We start from the raw sequence: 18,421 nt of genomic DNA, 5'->3' as shown, positions 1-18,421 counted from the left end.
TTTCCAGGACATGCATCACGAAGCATTTCTTGGTGAAAACACAAGGGGAGGAAAAAAAGAGAGTCCAAGGCTTTAAATAATTTCTACAACTTGCTCCCCTTCCCATCAGTCTCTTTTGATTTCAATGCCCATACCCTTCTCTCTGAATTTTCCAGCAGGAAGGCAGACGAGTCCCTTACACGCCGCATACTTCTGGTCCACATCAAAAGGGGGAATACGTTCCACATGGTAGATCAGGTTTTTCTTCTGCCTCTCCCCCTGCCCCCCCAAGTGCTCAACAATAAAAGTTTCATTCATGAGCTCCCTCCATCTGAGCCAATTTCCCCGGCTCTCCCGATTTATGGTTTTGGTTCTGGGAGGGCTTTGCACTTTAATTTAAATTGGTTTATGCCTCTTTGGTTGACTGAATAACATTCTTGCAACTCCCTGCATAGAACAGGGCATTCTTCCATTGTGACATCTACACCTGCTAGGCAGAAATAATCGGTCGCTGGGAGGGCGGGAGGTAAGGAGAGGAGAGAGACTGTCTGCAATCGCTCCCCCTTCAGCCTAGGTTTTTTTTTTTGGAGCCATTATTCGGGTCGCCTTTGTTGGCTCACTTCTTCCCACCCACTGCAAGGCCTTGACTGACTTATCTCCCCCTCTATGAGAAGCAGCAGTAGCCTCAGACCACAGGGGAGGCGGGGGAAGAAGGGGTCACGTTTGACTCCTTCTTTGCCCCCCTGCTGTACTGTAAGCTGTGTCTGTTCCACTTGGCAAGCAAAGTGAAGAAGGAGAAATGGAAAGGGGCGCCGAAACTGTTAGAAGTGGGAAGGAACGGAACAAAACCAAGGGCGGGCAACGGAGGGAATGAAAAAGTTTTTGAACTTGGGCTGGTGGGGGGGGGGAGAAGAGAGGGTTGCAATTGTAAACGCTTGCTGCTTGATAAATGGGACGCTAGTGGGGCGTAGAAGGTAGGGGAAAGCAGGGGAAGAATGGGTAGCCGTGGATAATGAAAAAGGGAGAAACGCACCTCAGGCCTTTCTCTTCACCACGGATGAGAACCAGCAAGATTTCAGCTCTTAGCAGAGGGGATTTTGGCAGAAGGAAATGCACCTCCTGTCCCTAGCTGCCTGCCGATAGCCACTTCTTCAGTAGACAGCGCCCAGGAATCTGTGCAGGCAGCTGGATATGGGGAGACCTTCTTGATAGCAACCCCCCCATCACAGACCTCAAATGGTCCAAAGTAGTAGCTACAGAGTTATTTTCATCAGAACAGTTCAACCAGTATTGCCAGGTGGTCAACAGTTCACAAATTTTGAATGGTCTTTTAATTAGAGCCAAAATGAACGTTTGCAAAATACTTAAAACTCAGCACAAACAAACGAAACCCAAACACTAACCAAACAACTTCTAAATGAGAATTTTGAACTCCACATTCACAATTTCAATGAGATGTTAAAAAATAATATCCTCACAATTGGAAAGCTTCAGACATGTTGGAATCTCTTAGTTGTTTTTATATGCTTCAAATACGAAACCCTAATAATAATAATAATAATAATAATAATAATGCAAAGAACTTGTATTCCAAGGAGCTGGAAGCAATGTTCTTAGTTATAGCCCCTTCCACGCTAAGAAAGTGTGTGACTGGCTCAAGGTCACCCAGCGAACTTTATGGCTGAGTGGGGGTTTAAACCCACATCTACCACTGGTCCGGGTGGGACGCGGGTGGCTCTGTGGGTTAAACCACAGAGCCTAGGACTTGCCGATCAGAAGGTCAGCGGTTCGAATCCCTGCGACGGGGTGAGCTCCTGTTGCCCGGTCCCTGCTCCTGCCTACCTAGCAGTTCGAAAGCACGTCAAAGTGCAAGTAGATAAATAGGTACCGCTCCAGCGGGAAGGTAAATGGCATTTCCGTATGCTGCTCTGGTTCACCAGAAGCGGCTTAGTCATGCTGGCCACATGACCCGGAAGCTGTATGCCAGCTCCCTCGGCCAATAAAGCGAGATGAGTGCCGTAACCCCAGAGTCGGTCACGACTGGACCTAATGGTCAGGGGTCCCTTTACCTTTACCACTGGTCCTAGTTCAATGTTCTAGCCATTCTACTGTACTGATACTTTTATACTAATTAATTACATATTGATCCAAATTCCACAAAATGGTTGTGCTAGTGGGAACCAGCGCAAGGACTCCATCTAGTGCAATGGGGTTTTCTGCGCTCTCCTCCCTCCCCAATAGGCTTGAGGGGGGTGTCAGGAGGAACCCCAGAACAGCACACAGGGAGAGCAGAAGTGAGATCATCCTGTTAGGCAAGCATAAATTATCATAATAGCTTGATGTTGAATTCTTCCCACTGTCTTCAAAATATGCCAATGAACAATCTTCAAGGCAATCTTTGCCAACCTGATGCACACATCAGCCCCAGCCAGCATGGCCAATGGTCAAGGATGATGGGAGTTGTAGTCCACGAAAGGCAGAGGACACCTGGCTGTCAAAGGCTGTGCTAAGGAACCCTGGATCCTTGGAGTTTCTCAATGGAAAGATCATCAACAGGAGACAATCTTCCTGGAATATACTCTCCCTATCACAATGGATCCTTCTCTGCAACATATAGATAAAGGGCAACATTGGGTGTTTTACAGAACACATTATTCGCTCACGGTGGGTGGAGATGAAGCAAAACAACATGGTATGCATACCCGGCAAATTTGCAAAGGTTGCATAAGGTGCATGTAAGAATTCTTTGGCAAAGAAGACAATATGGAAAGTGCTCCCTGAAGTAAGCAAGCTACACGTCCAGCTGGTTTTAATGGTATTAAACTGGTCTAATGTCATCTTTCGGCTTATGGAAGTGAGAGCTGGACCATAAAGAAGGCTGATCACCGAAGAATTGATGCTTTTGAATTATGTGCTGGAGGAGACTCTTGAGAGTCCCATGGACTGCAAGAAGATCAAACCTATCCATTCTGAAGGAAATCAGCCCTGAGTGCTCACTGGAAGGACAGATCCTGAAGCTGAGGCTCCAAGACTTTGGCTACCTCATGAGAAGAGAAGACTCCCTGGAAAAGACCCTGATGTTGGGAAAGATGGAGGGCACAAGGAGAAGGGGACGACAGAGGACGAGATGGTTGGGCGGTGGTCTAGAAGCTACCAGCATGAGTTTGACCAAACTGCGGGAGGCAGTAGAAGACAGGAATGCCTGGCGTGCTCTGGTCCATGGGGTCACGAAGAGCCGGACACGACTAAACGACTAAACAACAAATGTCATCTTTGCTGCCATGGTCATCCTAGTGGCTATATATTTTATTATTTTTAAAGATATCTTGATGTTACGTGTTTATGGCGTTTGCCATTTCGATTCTTCCTACTGCATTTTATTGGCCTTGTTAGAGTCCTTGCCCTAAAAGATGGCCTATAAATTCCTTAATTTTTTTTAAAAAAATGTACCACTGTTTATCAGTTATGCCATCACAATCACATGCTAGATGCCGCTGCATGCCAACTCAGGAATGAAGTCTTGTAACAAATGTTATATCAAATATTGAAATGATTTCCTAACACTACTCACAATTGCCCCAAGACCAATTTAACTCTCTTCTACTTCTGCCAGGGTAAATTCTGCACCAGGGTGCACATATACGAGGATAAGACAACTTCTGTTAGATGACATGTATCAAGACTATGCCAAGTTGGATGGCGTGCAAGAGGCCAGAGGATAAATTTGGACACAGGGGACTAATATTTGAGTCCCCAATAATCTCGGGAAATTCCAGACAACTTCAAAGCAACAGTGTTCAGCCCAAGCAACTTCCAGAGATGCAAAGTCTGCTGGACTTTTAACTCTCCCCAGGCTACACCCTGCACTGGTCTTGCTTTGCAGCCTCAAGTGTTTTTGCCTGACCGGATTGCGAACACTAATAATTCCTCTTGCTTGCCTGGATGGAGAGTAGAGAGTTTGTGTAGGAACTAGCCTATTGCACACAGGTAAAATATTGCTCCTCCCACTTTTGCTCTTCCTTGGCATGTGGCCCTCGGAAGGTTGCATAGAAGAGAAAGTGGCCCTCGGCTGACAAAGGCTCCCCACTCCCACTGAATACGGCTGGCTCTCCATGAGACTGTATGTCCATAATGCTCAGTTACCCACTTAGTTAAGGGTTGCCGGTATCCACCCAACCATATCTGCCTGCAGACTGTCTCACCAGAGTGGTGCATGCTCTAGTTATCTCCCGCTTGAACTACTGCAATGCGCTCTATGTGGGGCTACCTTTGAAGGTGACCCGGAAACTACAACTAATCCAGAATGTGGCAGCTAGACTGGTGAATGGGAGCGGCCGCCGAGACCATATAACACTGGTTTTGAAAGGCCTACATTGGCTCCCAGTACTTTTCTGAGCACAATTCAAAGTGTTGGTGCTGACCTTTAAATCTCTAAACGGCCTCGGTCCCATATACTTGAAGGAGCGTCTCCACCCCCATCGTTCAGCCTGGACACTGAGGTCCAGCGCCGAGGACCTTCTGGCAGTTCCCTCACTGCAAGAAGCCAAGTTACAGGGAACCAGGCCGAGGGCCTTCTTGGTAGTGGTGCCCACCCTGTGGAACACCCTCTCATCAGATGTCATGGAAATAAACAACTATCTGACTTTTAGAAGACATCTGAAGGCAGCCCTGTTTAGGGAAATTTTAATATTTGATGTTTTATCGTGTTTTTAATATTCTGTTGGGAGCCACCCAGAGTGACTGGGGAAACCCAGCCAGATGGGTGGGGTATAAATAATAATAATTTATTATTATTATTATTATTCTATATCAGGCATAGGCAAACTCTGGCCCTCCAAATGTTTTGGAACTACAATTTCCACCATCCCTAGCTAACAGGACCAGTGGCCAGGGATGATGGGAATTGTAGTCTCAAAACCTCTGGAGGGCCAGAGTTTGCCTATGCCTGTTCTATACTGAGTGGACAAAGATGACGTTCTTACTCAGGAGGCCTTGTGTCTGGTCCTAGAGCCCTCTGGAGGGAAATCCGGTCACTGGCGTAGGTGTTGAAGCAGTGCTTTTCGTAGCCCCGCTCTTTCTCGTTCGTCTCTTCTTGCGTCCACTGGTCCTTCTTGAAAGCTTTGCCATCGGCCCCCGGGCTGTTGGGGTCCTGCGGAGGGCGCTCCATGAAGGGCTTCAGTTCTGCGGGCGTGTAGTAGCCGGGCAGGCAGGACTTGCTGTCTTGCTCAAGGGCCTCCTGCTGAACCGGAGCCCGGATCTGCAGCTTGGGCATGGAGTCCCGGATATTGTTGACCGCCCCCATCATGATGTCGATCATCTGATCCTTCCTGTCCACAATGTTCTTCAGCCAGGGCTCCTCCCTTTGTTCCCCGCTGCTCACATCTCTCTGCATGATGAAGAGGAAGATGACAAAGACGACAGCCACCAAAGCCAGCTTCAGTGGGCCGTAGTGCCGCCGGAGCAGCCGCGTCAGGTGGGCCATGGCGCAGAGAGCGGTCTCTCCTCCGTCAAAGGCACAAGCTCTCCAAGGCTCTGGCTGACCTGTGGAGCCTCACCATCTTCTTGCAAACCTGAGAAACACACAAGGATGCCCATCAACCTTGGGGCAATGGCTTTGTGTCCCAACCCCAGACCCCACCTAAGCGAAGGGGAGAAAAAGAAGAGGAGATATTGCAGGGGGCACCACATGTGTTGGAGTGGTGGGCACATGTGCAAACCAGAAAACTATTGTGGGCACCAGATGTACACTGCAACTTCCCACTACCCACCCTTGGTAATCACCCCCGTCATGGAATCAGGCTAAAAAAAAGTCTACTAATGGTTAAGTAAGGCTTCTTTCAGCAGAGGAAGGAGAAGGGGGATGGGACGTTCTGGGCACCAGGGAAGGTCCTGGGGGGCGTATGTGTGCCCGCAGGCACCATGTTGGCAACCCATGAGAAGCTTCATTATATATTTTGCACCACATTGTTCCCTGGCATTAGCCTCTTCACTGCGCCATGCACAGCCACTGACCCACGCAGTTCAAAATAGTAAATCAAATAAAAGAAAAAGGGAAGGGGAAAGGCTGGAGGGCAGAAGGCCACTATCTGCCCGGCAGGCTCCTGGGGTCAAGATGAGCCAGACCCACAAACTCCTAATACTAGCAGAAGACATGCATTGACAAAGACATAACCCGCAGCAGTGGAGAGGAGGCTGCAGATCAGGGGCGGATCTACACACAGGAAAAAACCGCTATAAATAAGTCATAAATTAAATGGTTAGAACAAAGGGGGGGAAATGCTATGTAAAATCATAAATAATTTTTTGTTTGCTCTTCAGAGCCATCTAGTGTTGCATGTTTATAATGCAAGGCGCCCTTTTTTTTATTAATGTAGCTGAGTCCCAAGAAGCTGGAAAGATCATTCAGAGCTTTGGGCCAAAGTCAGGGATGTACATGCACGACAAACCATTCCTGTGCCTGGTACTTAAGCAGATGAAAGTACTAGCGTTCAGGAACAGTATCACCAGCCCCTGTGTAACTGTGCTCTATCCGTACACACAAGCACACTCTATTGCAGGTGAACCCTAGTGTTGCCCCAGAGTAGTAGAATATGTTGATATTGCTTGCAACCCAGGGACATTTATGGGAGTTTAGCTCTAGTTTGGAACTCCTGTGGAAAGCTACCTAAACATCATAGCTTTTGCATTTATTGATCACCGACAAATTTACAATAATTTTTGATAGCATCCCTTTCCATTTTCCTCTAATAGAAACTTTTTTGATTACTGTATACAGTCATACCTGTGCTCCCGAATGCCTTGGGAGTCAAACGTTTTGGCTCCCGGACAATCGAAAACTGGGAGTGAGTGTTCTGGTTTTCAAACTTTTTTTGGAAGCTGAACGTCCGGTGTGGCTTCTGCTATTGTTTCCGGCATGCCTGTGCAATCGGGAACCAATCGGAAGCCATCCCTTGGTTTCCAAACTTTTCAGAAGTGGAACAGACTTCCGAAACAGATTCCGTTCGACTTCTGAGGTACGTCTGTACAGTGGTACCTCAGGTTACATACGCTTCAGGTTATATATGCTTCAGGTTACAGACTCCGCTAACCCAGAAATAGTGCTTCAGGTTAAGAACTTTGCTTCAGGATGAGAACAGAAATCGGGCTCCGGCGGCAGAGCGGCAGTGGGAGACCCCATTAGCTAAAGTGGTGCTTCAGGTTAAGTACAGTTTCAGGTTAAGAACGGACCTCCAGAACGAATTAAGTACTTAACCCGAGGTACCACTGTACTGTGTTCATAAGCAGTGCCCACATTCGCAAGCAACTCTAAGCCACAATGTCTGGTTTAGTAAACTAAGGCACCCTTGCTTAAATTGAGGAGTAATTGAAGGGGGAGACAGAGAGCTACAGCCCTATTAGTGATGTCTTCAGACAGTTAACCTGCAGACTGATATACCAATGTGCTTATTTGTCGCAAAGCCATGGAAACACTATGTTTGTGCATGTGACTTTTAAATGTCCCTGAAAGAATCTGGGATTTCTACGTAGCTGTATAGCAACAATGTGTTTCTATAGTTGTGACTTTTCAGCATTCCAGCACTGTATCTGACAGACTTCACCGCTCCTGGGGTTTCCTCTTCCGACTTTCATTTCCTGAGACTGCAGTCCTGCACACACTTTATTGGGGGCAAAGTCCTGTTCCATCTAGTAGGCCTCCTCCTGCGTAAACACGAACACAGGATCAGGCTGCAGGAGGAGGATAGATCTGGGTGAAAAGAGGCAGAGGAGAGGCAACCCAGAACATGCTTCCCTCCAAGCTCAGAATTCACTGTTTTTTGTTTACATGCAGATGATGAAGGGCTGATGGAGCAGCCTGCTGGAAATGCTGGTGTTTAATTTATAGGAGTTCAGCCTTTCATGTTCCACCACCTAGGATGCCCACCAGAGCCGGAGAGGATCAACATCATAGTTACCAGTAACCAAGGTTTACTAAGAAATAACTATCACATGGTGACACCAGGCCTGCACTTACTTTGCACCAAGCCAGTAGAGCTTGAATGATATCCCATTATTTCTTTCTAAATCTCAGAGCCACTTAAAACAGGGCATATGGCACCTGGGACCTTAACCAGCTTACACATGCCCACTTCCAACCAGAGGCCTTTCTCTTGGGCATGGCCGGCCAAGTGGTGCCAAAGAAGGACAGAACTTTTTTCATGTATGCTACAACAGCAGCAAGAATACTCATTGCAAAGTATTGGAAGACGCAAGATCTACCCACTCTGGAAGAATGGCAGATGAAATTGATTGACTGTATGGGACTGGCAGAAATGACGAGCAGAATCCGTGACCAGGGAGAAGAGTCGGCAGAAGAAGATTGGAAAAAATTTAAGGATTATTTACAGAAATATTGTAAAATTAAGGAAAGTTGAATGGTGTTGGATTGAAATTGAGTGGTTTCTAGCTGTAATGATATAAAGGAACATGGATGGGGGAAAAAAGGGTTTTGAAAATAAGGGGATATTATAAGCTGTAATGCTTTAAGTTAAGGATTTGCTGAATAAATAATTTTTAAATGGAATACAAGAAGGGGAGGTATGAGGAGGTCAGAGAAATTTGTTATTGAAAAGTATGCTTTATGAACTATATGTGTTATTTTTTAAATCTCTTTGTTTGTTTTTCTTTGTTTGTATAAAAAATTGGAAAATTTAAAAAATTTACACATGCCCACTTCCAAGTCTGCACCTCAGTGATGGGGTACATGCCCTGCACAGCTCCAGGTTTGACCCCTGAACCTGTCATGGAAAAGACCTTGGGTTGGAGGGCTGGGAAAAGCCGCCACCAGCCAACAGGCCCTACAGACTAGCGGGCGACCTCTGTACAAAGCACATTACAGTGGTACCTCTGGCTGTGAACGGGATCCGTTCCGGAGCCCCGTTCGCATCCTGAAGTGAACGCAACCCGCGTCTGTGCATGCGTGGGTCATGATTCGCCACTTCCGCGCATGCGGGTGACGTCATTTTGAGCAACTGCGCATGCGCGAGCAGCGAAACCCGGAAGTAACGCATTCCGTTACTTCCGGGTCGCCGCGGAGCGCAACCCAAAAATGCTTAACCTGAAGCTACTTCAACCCGAGGTATGACTGTATTTAGTTTCAACAAGCATTGCTGTTGGATCTAAGATTTGGGGAGGGAGTACCCCACTGGGCAAGGCAATGAGACAGGACATGCAGTGAGAATTCTCAGTGATAGTGGCAGATATGTAGATGTTGGGCCAGTGGCGTAGCATGGGTTTCCAGTGCCCGGGGCTGCGTGGAAGGCAGGGTGGGAAGGAAACGGATGGGATACGTATGCACATTCAACTGGCTAATTATGTCCACATTGCTCAGGAGATTGCAGCCACAGAGGTAAGAAAAGAAGAGGCATTCTGTTGTCTGGAGAGGTCATTTCCTGGTTCACAGGAAGCATGATGGAAGCACACAGCTCTATTGAGGCAGCGCCGGGTGTTGAAATTGTGTGCCCCAGGCAACTGCCTCTGTGCCCCCCATGCTATGCCACTCCGGTGGGCCCTCTGGGGATACTGGGGCCCTTGTCACTCTCAGAAACTGGCCTTGGGTTTGAAGGCCATTCATACTGAAGCCAGATGGGGAATGTGCAGTTTCCCCAAAAAATGCTCCTACCCATGGAAGTGCGAGTCGCTGGGGAAGTAATGCAGCCCTTTAGCCCAGGATCAACCACTTAGATTTTCAAGAGAGGTGGCGGGACTCAAGTTTGCCAACAACCCAAGCATTCTCAGTGCCCTCTCAACATGCTCAGAGGCACCAGCTTCACTGCTTAAGCCCAGGACAGATAGGTGCCCTCCAGCATAGCCAAACGTCAGGGGTGATGGGAGTTGCAACCTGTTCTAGCACTGAGCCCTGCAAGTTCAGAACTAGGTCTTTGCTGACTCTTAAAATTAGCCCCTACCCACCAACGTGCAGATTATAGACAAGAAGAACAAACTCACAAAGCTACAGTAAATAAGGAAGTCTCATGATATTCTTTAAACATTCAGCAAACCATAGCAGTGCCAGATGGGTGGGTGGTGAATTTTTATTTTTTTTTAAATTTTTTTAAAGAAAGGCACAGTTCTAAGAAAAGGGAGTTTCTAACCCCTGATTGTTCTGCTAGAACTATGAATCCTTTCTGGAATCAAAGAGGTGAAACCCTCAAGCAAGAGAGCCAACCACACAGACTGGTAAAATCCAGGACTGGCACACAGAGGTGAGACCTTTGAAACAAATTTGCATGATTCCCTAGGAAATACTTGGATTTTGAGAATCTCCTTTTTCAGGAATTTAGAAAGAAAGAAAAAAGGAGAAAGTTTCTCACTCAGATGTGTACAGAGGTTTTTTTTTAATTAATTACAAGTATTCCATTCATCTTCCATACAACACAAGATACACAAAATACGTCAAAAAAAGAGATCATGAATAAACCCATAGTCACTGGAAAAGTTTCAATACCATATGTCTTCAGGAACTTCCGTCTACCTCATTGCGGTTCTCCCTTTCCTTTTTCCTTTCTCTCTTTTTCCTTTTTCCTGCGTCCTTTATTGCCTTAACCATCATCTATACTATATTCAATACCTTAATTATCCATCAAGTACTTTGCAAAAATTAATCCAGGCATACTAAAGATTTTAGATGGGAACAATGTTTTTTTTAAATACATTCCCACTCTTGTGTAAACTTTTGATTTGTTTGGTTCCTGATTATCTGTACAGAGTTAAATTAGAAGAAAGGATGCAAAGGATCAGAAATGAAGAAGCTAGTACCAATTATCCTCTGCGCCAGGGGTGCCAACTTGAATAAAATATTGGGGGAGGCCAGGTAAGCCCAGCCCCACATAATCAATCACACCACACAGTGCATGCGCACCATTAGAATGGCAATGCCCACCAACTTTGGGGAGGCCCAGCCCCCGCAAATATTTTACCGGGCGAGCCCCTGGGAGTTGCCTCCTATGCTAGGGTTGCCATATCTTGAAGAGCAAAAAAGAGGACAGCCCGAGCTGCTGCCAGCCAGAGCCTGCAGGGCCACTGCTACCATGCCCCTTTCCTCAACTCAGGCTGGCATGCAAAGCAGCCTGAGCCCCCCAAAACCCGGACATTTTCTTTAAAGTGTAAAAATCCACCCGGATGATTATGTTACCCCCCCCCAAAAAGAGGACATGTCTGGGTTTTCCTGGACGTATGGCAACCCTGCTCTGTGCCATGTTGGAGGGTATGCAATATGAGAACTGGAACATTCCCCTCCAGCACCGATCCCCTTGTTGTTATGGAGGATGGAGTGTTAAGAGAAGCCCAGAAGAATTATAGGGAAATACTTCCCAGACCGGACGCGGGTGGCGCTGTGGGTAAAAGCCTCAGCGCCTAGGGCTTGCCGATCGAAAGGTCGGCGGTTTGAATCCCCGCGACAGGGTGCGCTTCCGTCGCTCGGTCCCAGCGCCTGCCAACATAGCAGTTCGAAAGCACCCCCAGGTGCAAGTAGATAAATAGGGACCGCTTACTAGCGGGAAGGTAAACGGCGTTTCCGTGTGCTGTGCTGGCTCACCAGATGCAGCTTGTCACGCTGGCCACGTGACCCGGAAGTGTCTCCGGACAGCGCTGGCCCCTGGCCTCTTAAGTGAGATGGGCGCACAACCCCAGAGTCTGTCAAGACTGGCCCGTACGGGTAGGGGTACCTTTACCTTACTTCCCAGACCAGATAACATTGTTTGCTGTTGAATGAGCACAATGGAGGACTACTTCCCAGAGTCTGCATGTTGCAGCAAGGTACAAAAATGGGGAAGAGGGGAGAGGACCCGGAATCCGTCTTCCTTTTCCCTTGGCACACAGCTCTCTTTATCTAAGCAACACCAAATCTCTCTTTATCCAAGCATTAACATTGGGTTAAGCTGGAATTACCTACCACACCTACTGCAAACAGGATGTCCTTTTCTCTTCTTGGATTGGGGGTGTGGTGGGGGTGGGGGTTAGGAAATACACTGTAAAGAATGATCCTCGCACGGGTTTGTAAGCTGCATTTTAAAAATAAAATCCCCTGCTGGGCAGAGGGCTGCCGACTTTTCCCTTCCCAATTGAAACAGAATTACATCACTTACACTTTTCAGACTCGAGTCATTGATTTCATCCTGAAGGCAAAGCGGCAAGAGGAGGCAGATTTTACAGCCTGGAATTGATTCGTGCCATTTCCTTGCCCAGCGCTTCCTAAACCCTTTGAATTAAACAGCATTGTACCAGCATATCTGCATCTGTGTGCAATATATAAATGTAACATCTGATACTGACGCATGTCGCCAGAGCGTTCTTAAATCCAGAAGCCTGGGAAATTATTACAAAGGCATGATAGTTCAGGCAAGCATGTGTTCTTCTAAATTAAGAAAATTTACTTGGGTGACAAAGGGCTCTGTCTTCACCCTTCAAATACCACCAGTACAGTGGTACCTCTGGTTAAGTACTTAATTCGTTCTGGAGGTCCGTACTTAACCTGAAACTGTTCTTAACCTTCCAAGGACTTTCAAGGATGAAGGACACTTTAGCTAATGGGGACTCCTGCTGTTGCCGCGCCGCTGGAGCACGATTTCTGTTCTCATCCTGAAGCAAAGTTCTTAACCTGAAGCACTATTTCTGGGTTAGCAGAGTCTGTAACCTGAAGCATATGTACCCTGAAGCATATGTAACCTGAGGTACCACTGTACTTGAAACTATTGGCTAAGACTCTGGGAGGCAGCGATCACCGCCGTGTTCACCCTTCAAGTTTACTTTTATTTTCAGCAGAATCAGGAACACCACTGACAAAAAGCAAACACTGCTTCTGCATTGTGGCCAGGAAGTCTTTCCCTCCCTACAAACATATTTGCACAGTTGTGCAAAAATTACAGCATTTTGCATACTTTGGTAAAGTGACGTGTCCTGTTTTACAGAAGACAACCCCCTGGTTGACCGGCTGCCTGGACCACTTTCCTATAATTTAAAAAGCAGCACCACAAACTAATTTCCCCACTTATGAAGGCGTCCCACCACAAATAATTTTCTTTTTTTTAGATCTCCTGAGGTCAAATCCTTTTGTAGCAGAGAGAATCAGTTGAGACACTTTCTCTGATTTGCAAATGGGTCCAGGGGTCCTAAAAAGGTTGGCAACCCCTCAGGTGGGGCAAGGCAGCTGAGTTCTGGATGTTGTGAAAGCACAGTAAACCCTGTTGTGTATTGAGCCAAAGGATTTTATATCTGTATTATTATTGTCTGTATTTGCATTAGGGTAAAGTAACTGCCTTTTGGTTCCAGAGGGTACAGCTACTATTGGTTCATTTAAGCTGCTGTATTTGGATCCTCTGTCTTATTGGTTTCCTCCAAAAGGCAGGACTGTGATTGCCTGATATTGTTCCCTCCAAAATGTATCCTTTCTAGCTAGTTCCCTGTCCCTATAAATGTAGCTCTCCCCTCCTCAGTTCTCAGTCTTGTTTGCTTTAATAAAGAAGTGTTACTACAGAACTGTCTCCAGCATATTATGTCAAGAGAGCTGAAATCACAAACCCCACGTCACAACAAACCCTACAGTCTAAATTTACTATTATAGCAATTAATTTACTATTATATTGAGGGGTATTTCCCCCTGTGTCTGAGAGGCCAAAATAACTTGGCCAGCCTTGGATACTGTGTTTCTCAACTTGGGAAGGGATGACATTTGCCGTTCGCCTTCAGGCAGCGAAATATCTTGGGCCTGCCTGGGCCCTCTCCATTGTCCTGCATAGGAAAGAGAGAGCGAAATATTTCCTGTTTGATGAAGGTAAAAGAGCACTCAGCCACAAGATGACTGGTTACTTAACCCCCGCAGTCTCAAGGTGTGTCTGGGACTCAAGTGATTTCTTTCTTTCTTTCTTTCTTTCTTTCTTTCTTTCTTTCTTTCTAGGACTTTCAAGGATGAAGGACAATCTCTGTTTCCGTTCAGCAAACAACAGACTCAGGTCCTGCTTCTGTGCAGAAAGGGATGTGGGCACATGCAGAATGCATGTTAAAGATGACCCAGGACTGTGGTCTTTGTGGACCTGGTTAGCCCAAGGCAGGTTCCAGCACATATTTAATCTTTTGGTACACCTTCAGGGCACAGCTGAGGAGGAGAATGGAATTCCCCCATAGGCCTGGTGGGCAAATGACCCTAATGCAGGCACCCCCAAACTCGGCCCTCCAGATGTTTTGGGACTACAACTCCCATCATCCCTGGCCACTGGTCCTGTTAGCTAGTGACGATGGGAGTTGTAGTCCCAAAACATCTGGAGGGCTGAGTTGGGGGGTGCCTGCCCTAATGGGAGAGGGGAACAGAAAAACCTCTTGGCATGACAAGGGTTTTTCTGTGCTGTTCATCCACATGTGTGAAGGCTGGAAAACGTTCCTGCAAATTCCCATGCACACAGAATTGCAAGGACAAAGGCAAAAACCCACCAGAAAGAACGATGTTCCCATTCAGTTTGGTGGGGCTTGTGCAGATGAATGGCTATATTGTGCCCCAAGAAGTCTGGCCACCCTTATCAAAGCTGTTCAAGGTTAAGGAGCAAAGGCACCGTCCGTTTTCCTGCCCCTGGCTTTCTGCCTGTACAATGTGTGCGGAGCTCAGTTCTCTCGCTGGGGCCAACCTAATTTGTTTTACCAAGCAACCCCTTGTCTGCAGGAACCTTTTGACATGGCACACCGCCTTTGAGCCTGCTCTCTTGTTGAGAGAAGTTGCAGGCACAATAACGAGACTCAGTCTGAGAAGCAGTTTGATACACAGAGCAGCCCAGGTTAGGACAGTCTGATTTTTAGGAGCTTTCAAGACGAGGGATGAACACATCTGTCCATTTTGGTTTCTCCCTGTTTCTCCTTTTCCCCATCTTCAGTTCCATTCTCCACACCAGTTTGCATTTTCTTTAATTTTTTTAAAAGTCCCCATGAAAATTCACCAGCATTTTAGCGCTCCTATGTTTGCATGCAGTTTTGCCTCATATTTACTTATTTACAACCCTCAATTCCATACACCAAGGTGATGACCAACACAAGTATAATAAAAAATAAAATAAAAAAATTGTCCAGTAGCACCTTAGAGAGCAACTAAGTTTGTTCTGGGTATAAGCTTCCATGTGCACGCACACTTCTTCAGATACCATCAATCAATCAGAATCAATCAGAATCAATCAATCAATATCTGTAATACATGATTAGAAACATCAATAAAACATCAATAGATTACTGGTTGGTTAAAGAGAAGAGTAATCATGCTGTAAAAGCCTATTTAAAAAGTGCATTTTTAAAGAGACATTTCAACAAAGACTGGCAAGGGATTCCACAGATCAGGGCCTGCCATAATAAAGGTTTCATCTGTAGGGAAGGCTAACTGAACCTCTGGGGTGTGGGGAACCACCTAATGTCCCCTGTCAGAGGATCTATGTGATCAAATATACAAGTATACACATTTTTACAATGCGATTTCCCCTAATAGAGTGTACCGTACTTTGCATGTTCATTTCACTAACAAATGCACATTTATGCAAACTTTATCTCATTATTTGCATTTGTGTACCCCTTACTTAAGGGACGCGGGTAGCGCTGTGGGTTAAAGCCTCAGCGCCTAGGACTTGCCGATCGAAAGGTCGGCGGTTCGAATCCCCGCGGCGGGGTGCGCTCCCGTTGCTCGGTCCCAGCACCTGCCAACCTAGCAGTTCGAAAGCACCCCCGGGTGCAAGTAGATAAATAGGGACCGCTTACTAGCGGGAAGGTAAACGGCGTTCCGTGTGCTGCGCTGGCTCGCCAGATGCAGCTTTGTCACGCTGGCCACGTGACCCGGAAGTGTCTGCGGACAGCGCTGGCCCCCCGGCCTATAGAGTGAGATGGGCGCACAACCCTAGAGTCTGGCAAGACTGGCCCGTACGGGCAGGGGTACCTTTACCTTTCTTACACCTTACTTGGCTGAAGAGCCACACTGCAGAATTCAGAAAAGTGTGAATTTTGAAGGCTAGCCATGTGCGGGTTTTCTTCTTTTTCTTTGGAGAGTTCTAATTTGGTAAGTTTGCCTTTAAATGCAAACTGAATTGAAATTCTCCCCCTCCTCTATTCCACATGGCTTTCTTCATATGTGGCAGTGCTATGGTGAATAGACAGCAGGCTGATTCATACAGAGCAACATTCCATACCTGCCAATTACACATCTTTGTATTGAAAAACATTTCAACCCAACTCTCAGGTCACACTGCCCTTGCAAATATTTCAACACACAAATAATAAAAAACATCACATCCCTCAATTCACAAACTGCAACAGTTAAAACAGAGCTTTCCAAACTGTGTGTTGTGACAGGTTAGTGTGTCGGCTGCATGGAGGTTCTAGCAGGGGAGCGCAGCTATCGTATACCCTTGACCGAAGAACGGTACACTCCTTCTATCTGGGATGGTCGTCCTCTTCCACCGAGCGCGCAGCTTCGGGAGGGACGCACATGGAGCGGTGAGGGAGGAAGGGGACACACGCCTAGCCAGCCAGATCAGCCGAATCAACCCTGGCGATCAATGGGGTGACAGATGTCGCAGCCAGATCGCCCTCACATCGCCCTCACAAAAAATAAAATAAAATAGTGTGTCGGCTGCAGTGTGTAGGTGTGCCGTGTGAAAGCTCCCTGCTCTCTTCCCGGGGATGGAAAGGGGTTAGTTTAACCTCTGGTTTGCTAGAAAAACTGATTTACTGTGCCGCGAAATGATGGCCATCCAAAAAGTGTGTCACCAACATGAAAAGTTTGGAAAGCTCCCCAAACACAAATCAACACAAACATGGTTTGAAGGTTTTTTGTTTTTTTTAAAGTCTTTGGAGTATACACACACACACACACACACACACACACACACACACACTAATGACAGAGCCATGCATATTTCTCCAGGGATGAAATTCCAAAGATGTGGGGCCACATCAAAAAAGACCCTGCCTTTGGCATCCAGCAATCTAACAGGTCTTACCAGCAGACAAAAGAAGAGGACTTCTAATGCTGATCTTCAACCTTGGGCAGGCTCACTGAAGCAAGCAAAGGTGTATTTTTCCATTCCACTTGCTCCTGGACCACATGAATTGGCAGGAGCGGCACTGCGGCCAGGGCAGGCGGTTGTAATACAATAGCCCCAAAGCCTCACAAAAGGAAGTGCCGCCTTTTAAGTTGGTTTGGTCTGGAGACTGTCTTCCTGCTGCCATGGCTCCTAGCATGGAAATCGGACAAGTGCAAACACGCAAACTTGTAGCAGAAAACCACACAGCTCCTTTGAGATAAGGAGGTGATCAGAGAAATCAGGAGGAAGCCAAGTCAGGGCTGTGCTGCTACGAGGCATCTGCTCAGTGGTTTCAAAGTTGTTTCAGCTTTTAAGCTGCTCGTCTCTTTTTATTTACGCCTTTGTTCCTGCAGCCAATCGGAAGCCGTGGAATCCTCGTCGGGCGTTCAGGTTCCAAAAATAGCTATATTTCCAGTTATCAGGTCATATTTCCAGTAATAGGTCATATTTCCAATTATCAGACCATCCAAGGATTACACTTTAGAGAAGAAAGAATAAAGTATTGCCTTGAATCATCATTTCAAGCAAAGGCTGGCTAAGCTGGCCGCAGTGGAGCAGAGGAAGCAAGTCATATGAGGATAAGCAGAAAGGAACCACACCAGGTTTTCCATGTGTGTTTACTTTTATTTCATACAAAGGTGAACAAAGAGAAAAAGGAAAACACCTTGGCTCACATATACGCACCGATAGCATTAAGGGCTGCACCTGTTTAGAGGGGTGTTGCATTTGTAACCAGGGGCGGAGAATAGTTTTCAGCCCAATGGCTATATTCCCTGGCAGGCAATGTTCTGGGTGCTGCATGCTGATGATGGGCAGGGCCAGAGGCAGAAATGTGCCCAGCAACGTCTATGACTCTTACCATTGTGCAGTTGGCTACATTCCAGCCATGCAAAAACTAGAGGTTCTTACACCCCACTCCTCCTCCTCCTCCTCCTCCCAGTCTCTCCATTCAGGGGCAAGCCAGGGGCAGCGTCACAGCTGAAAATCAACTGTGTGTACACACACACTTCTTATCCAATAAAATAAGCCCTGAAGCTCAGTTTCTTGAGCTCCTAATGATGGGAATCAGTAATAACTCTCCTTTAAACCTAACTTCATTTTTATTGGCTGGCATGGATTATTAAAAATGTAAAGGTAAAGGTACCCCTGCCCGTACGGGCCAGTCTTGACAGACTCTAGGGTTGTGCGCCCATCTCACTCAAGAGGCCGGGGGCCAGCGCTGTCCGGAGACACTTCCGGGTCACGTGGCCAGCGTGACAAAGCTGCATCTGGCGAGCCAGCACAGCACACGGAAACACCGTTTACCTTCCCGCCAGTAAGCGGTCCCTATTTATCTACTTGCACCCGGGGGTGCTTTCGAA

The 18,421-nt window shown here is 46.8% G+C and overlaps 1 protein-coding gene across 2 annotated transcripts in view; it reads right to left on the bottom strand.

The window, feature by feature from the left end:
- The window catches only part of GALNT6 (polypeptide N-acetylgalactosaminyltransferase 6), a 69,780-nt gene that overhangs the window by 36,276 nt on the left and 15,083 nt on the right, over nt 1-18,421 (bottom strand). For both annotated transcript variants that reach the window (XM_053372400.1, XM_053372408.1), the window contains exon 2: nt 4,962-5,549. In XM_053372400.1, the coding sequence (XP_053228375.1) occupies nt 4,962-5,461 (500 nt within the window). In that variant the 5' untranslated portion in view covers nt 5,462-5,549. The remainder of the gene's footprint in view (nt 1-4,961; nt 5,550-18,421) is intronic.

Source organism: Podarcis raffonei, chromosome 2 (assembly GCF_027172205.1).
Source record: "Podarcis raffonei isolate rPodRaf1 chromosome 2, rPodRaf1.pri, whole genome shotgun sequence".
NCBI classification, from domain to species: domain Eukaryota; kingdom Metazoa; phylum Chordata; class Lepidosauria; order Squamata; family Lacertidae; genus Podarcis; species Podarcis raffonei.
The sequence above is the reverse complement of the archived record's forward strand: the minus strand, read 5'-3'. Positions and strand labels throughout refer to the sequence as shown.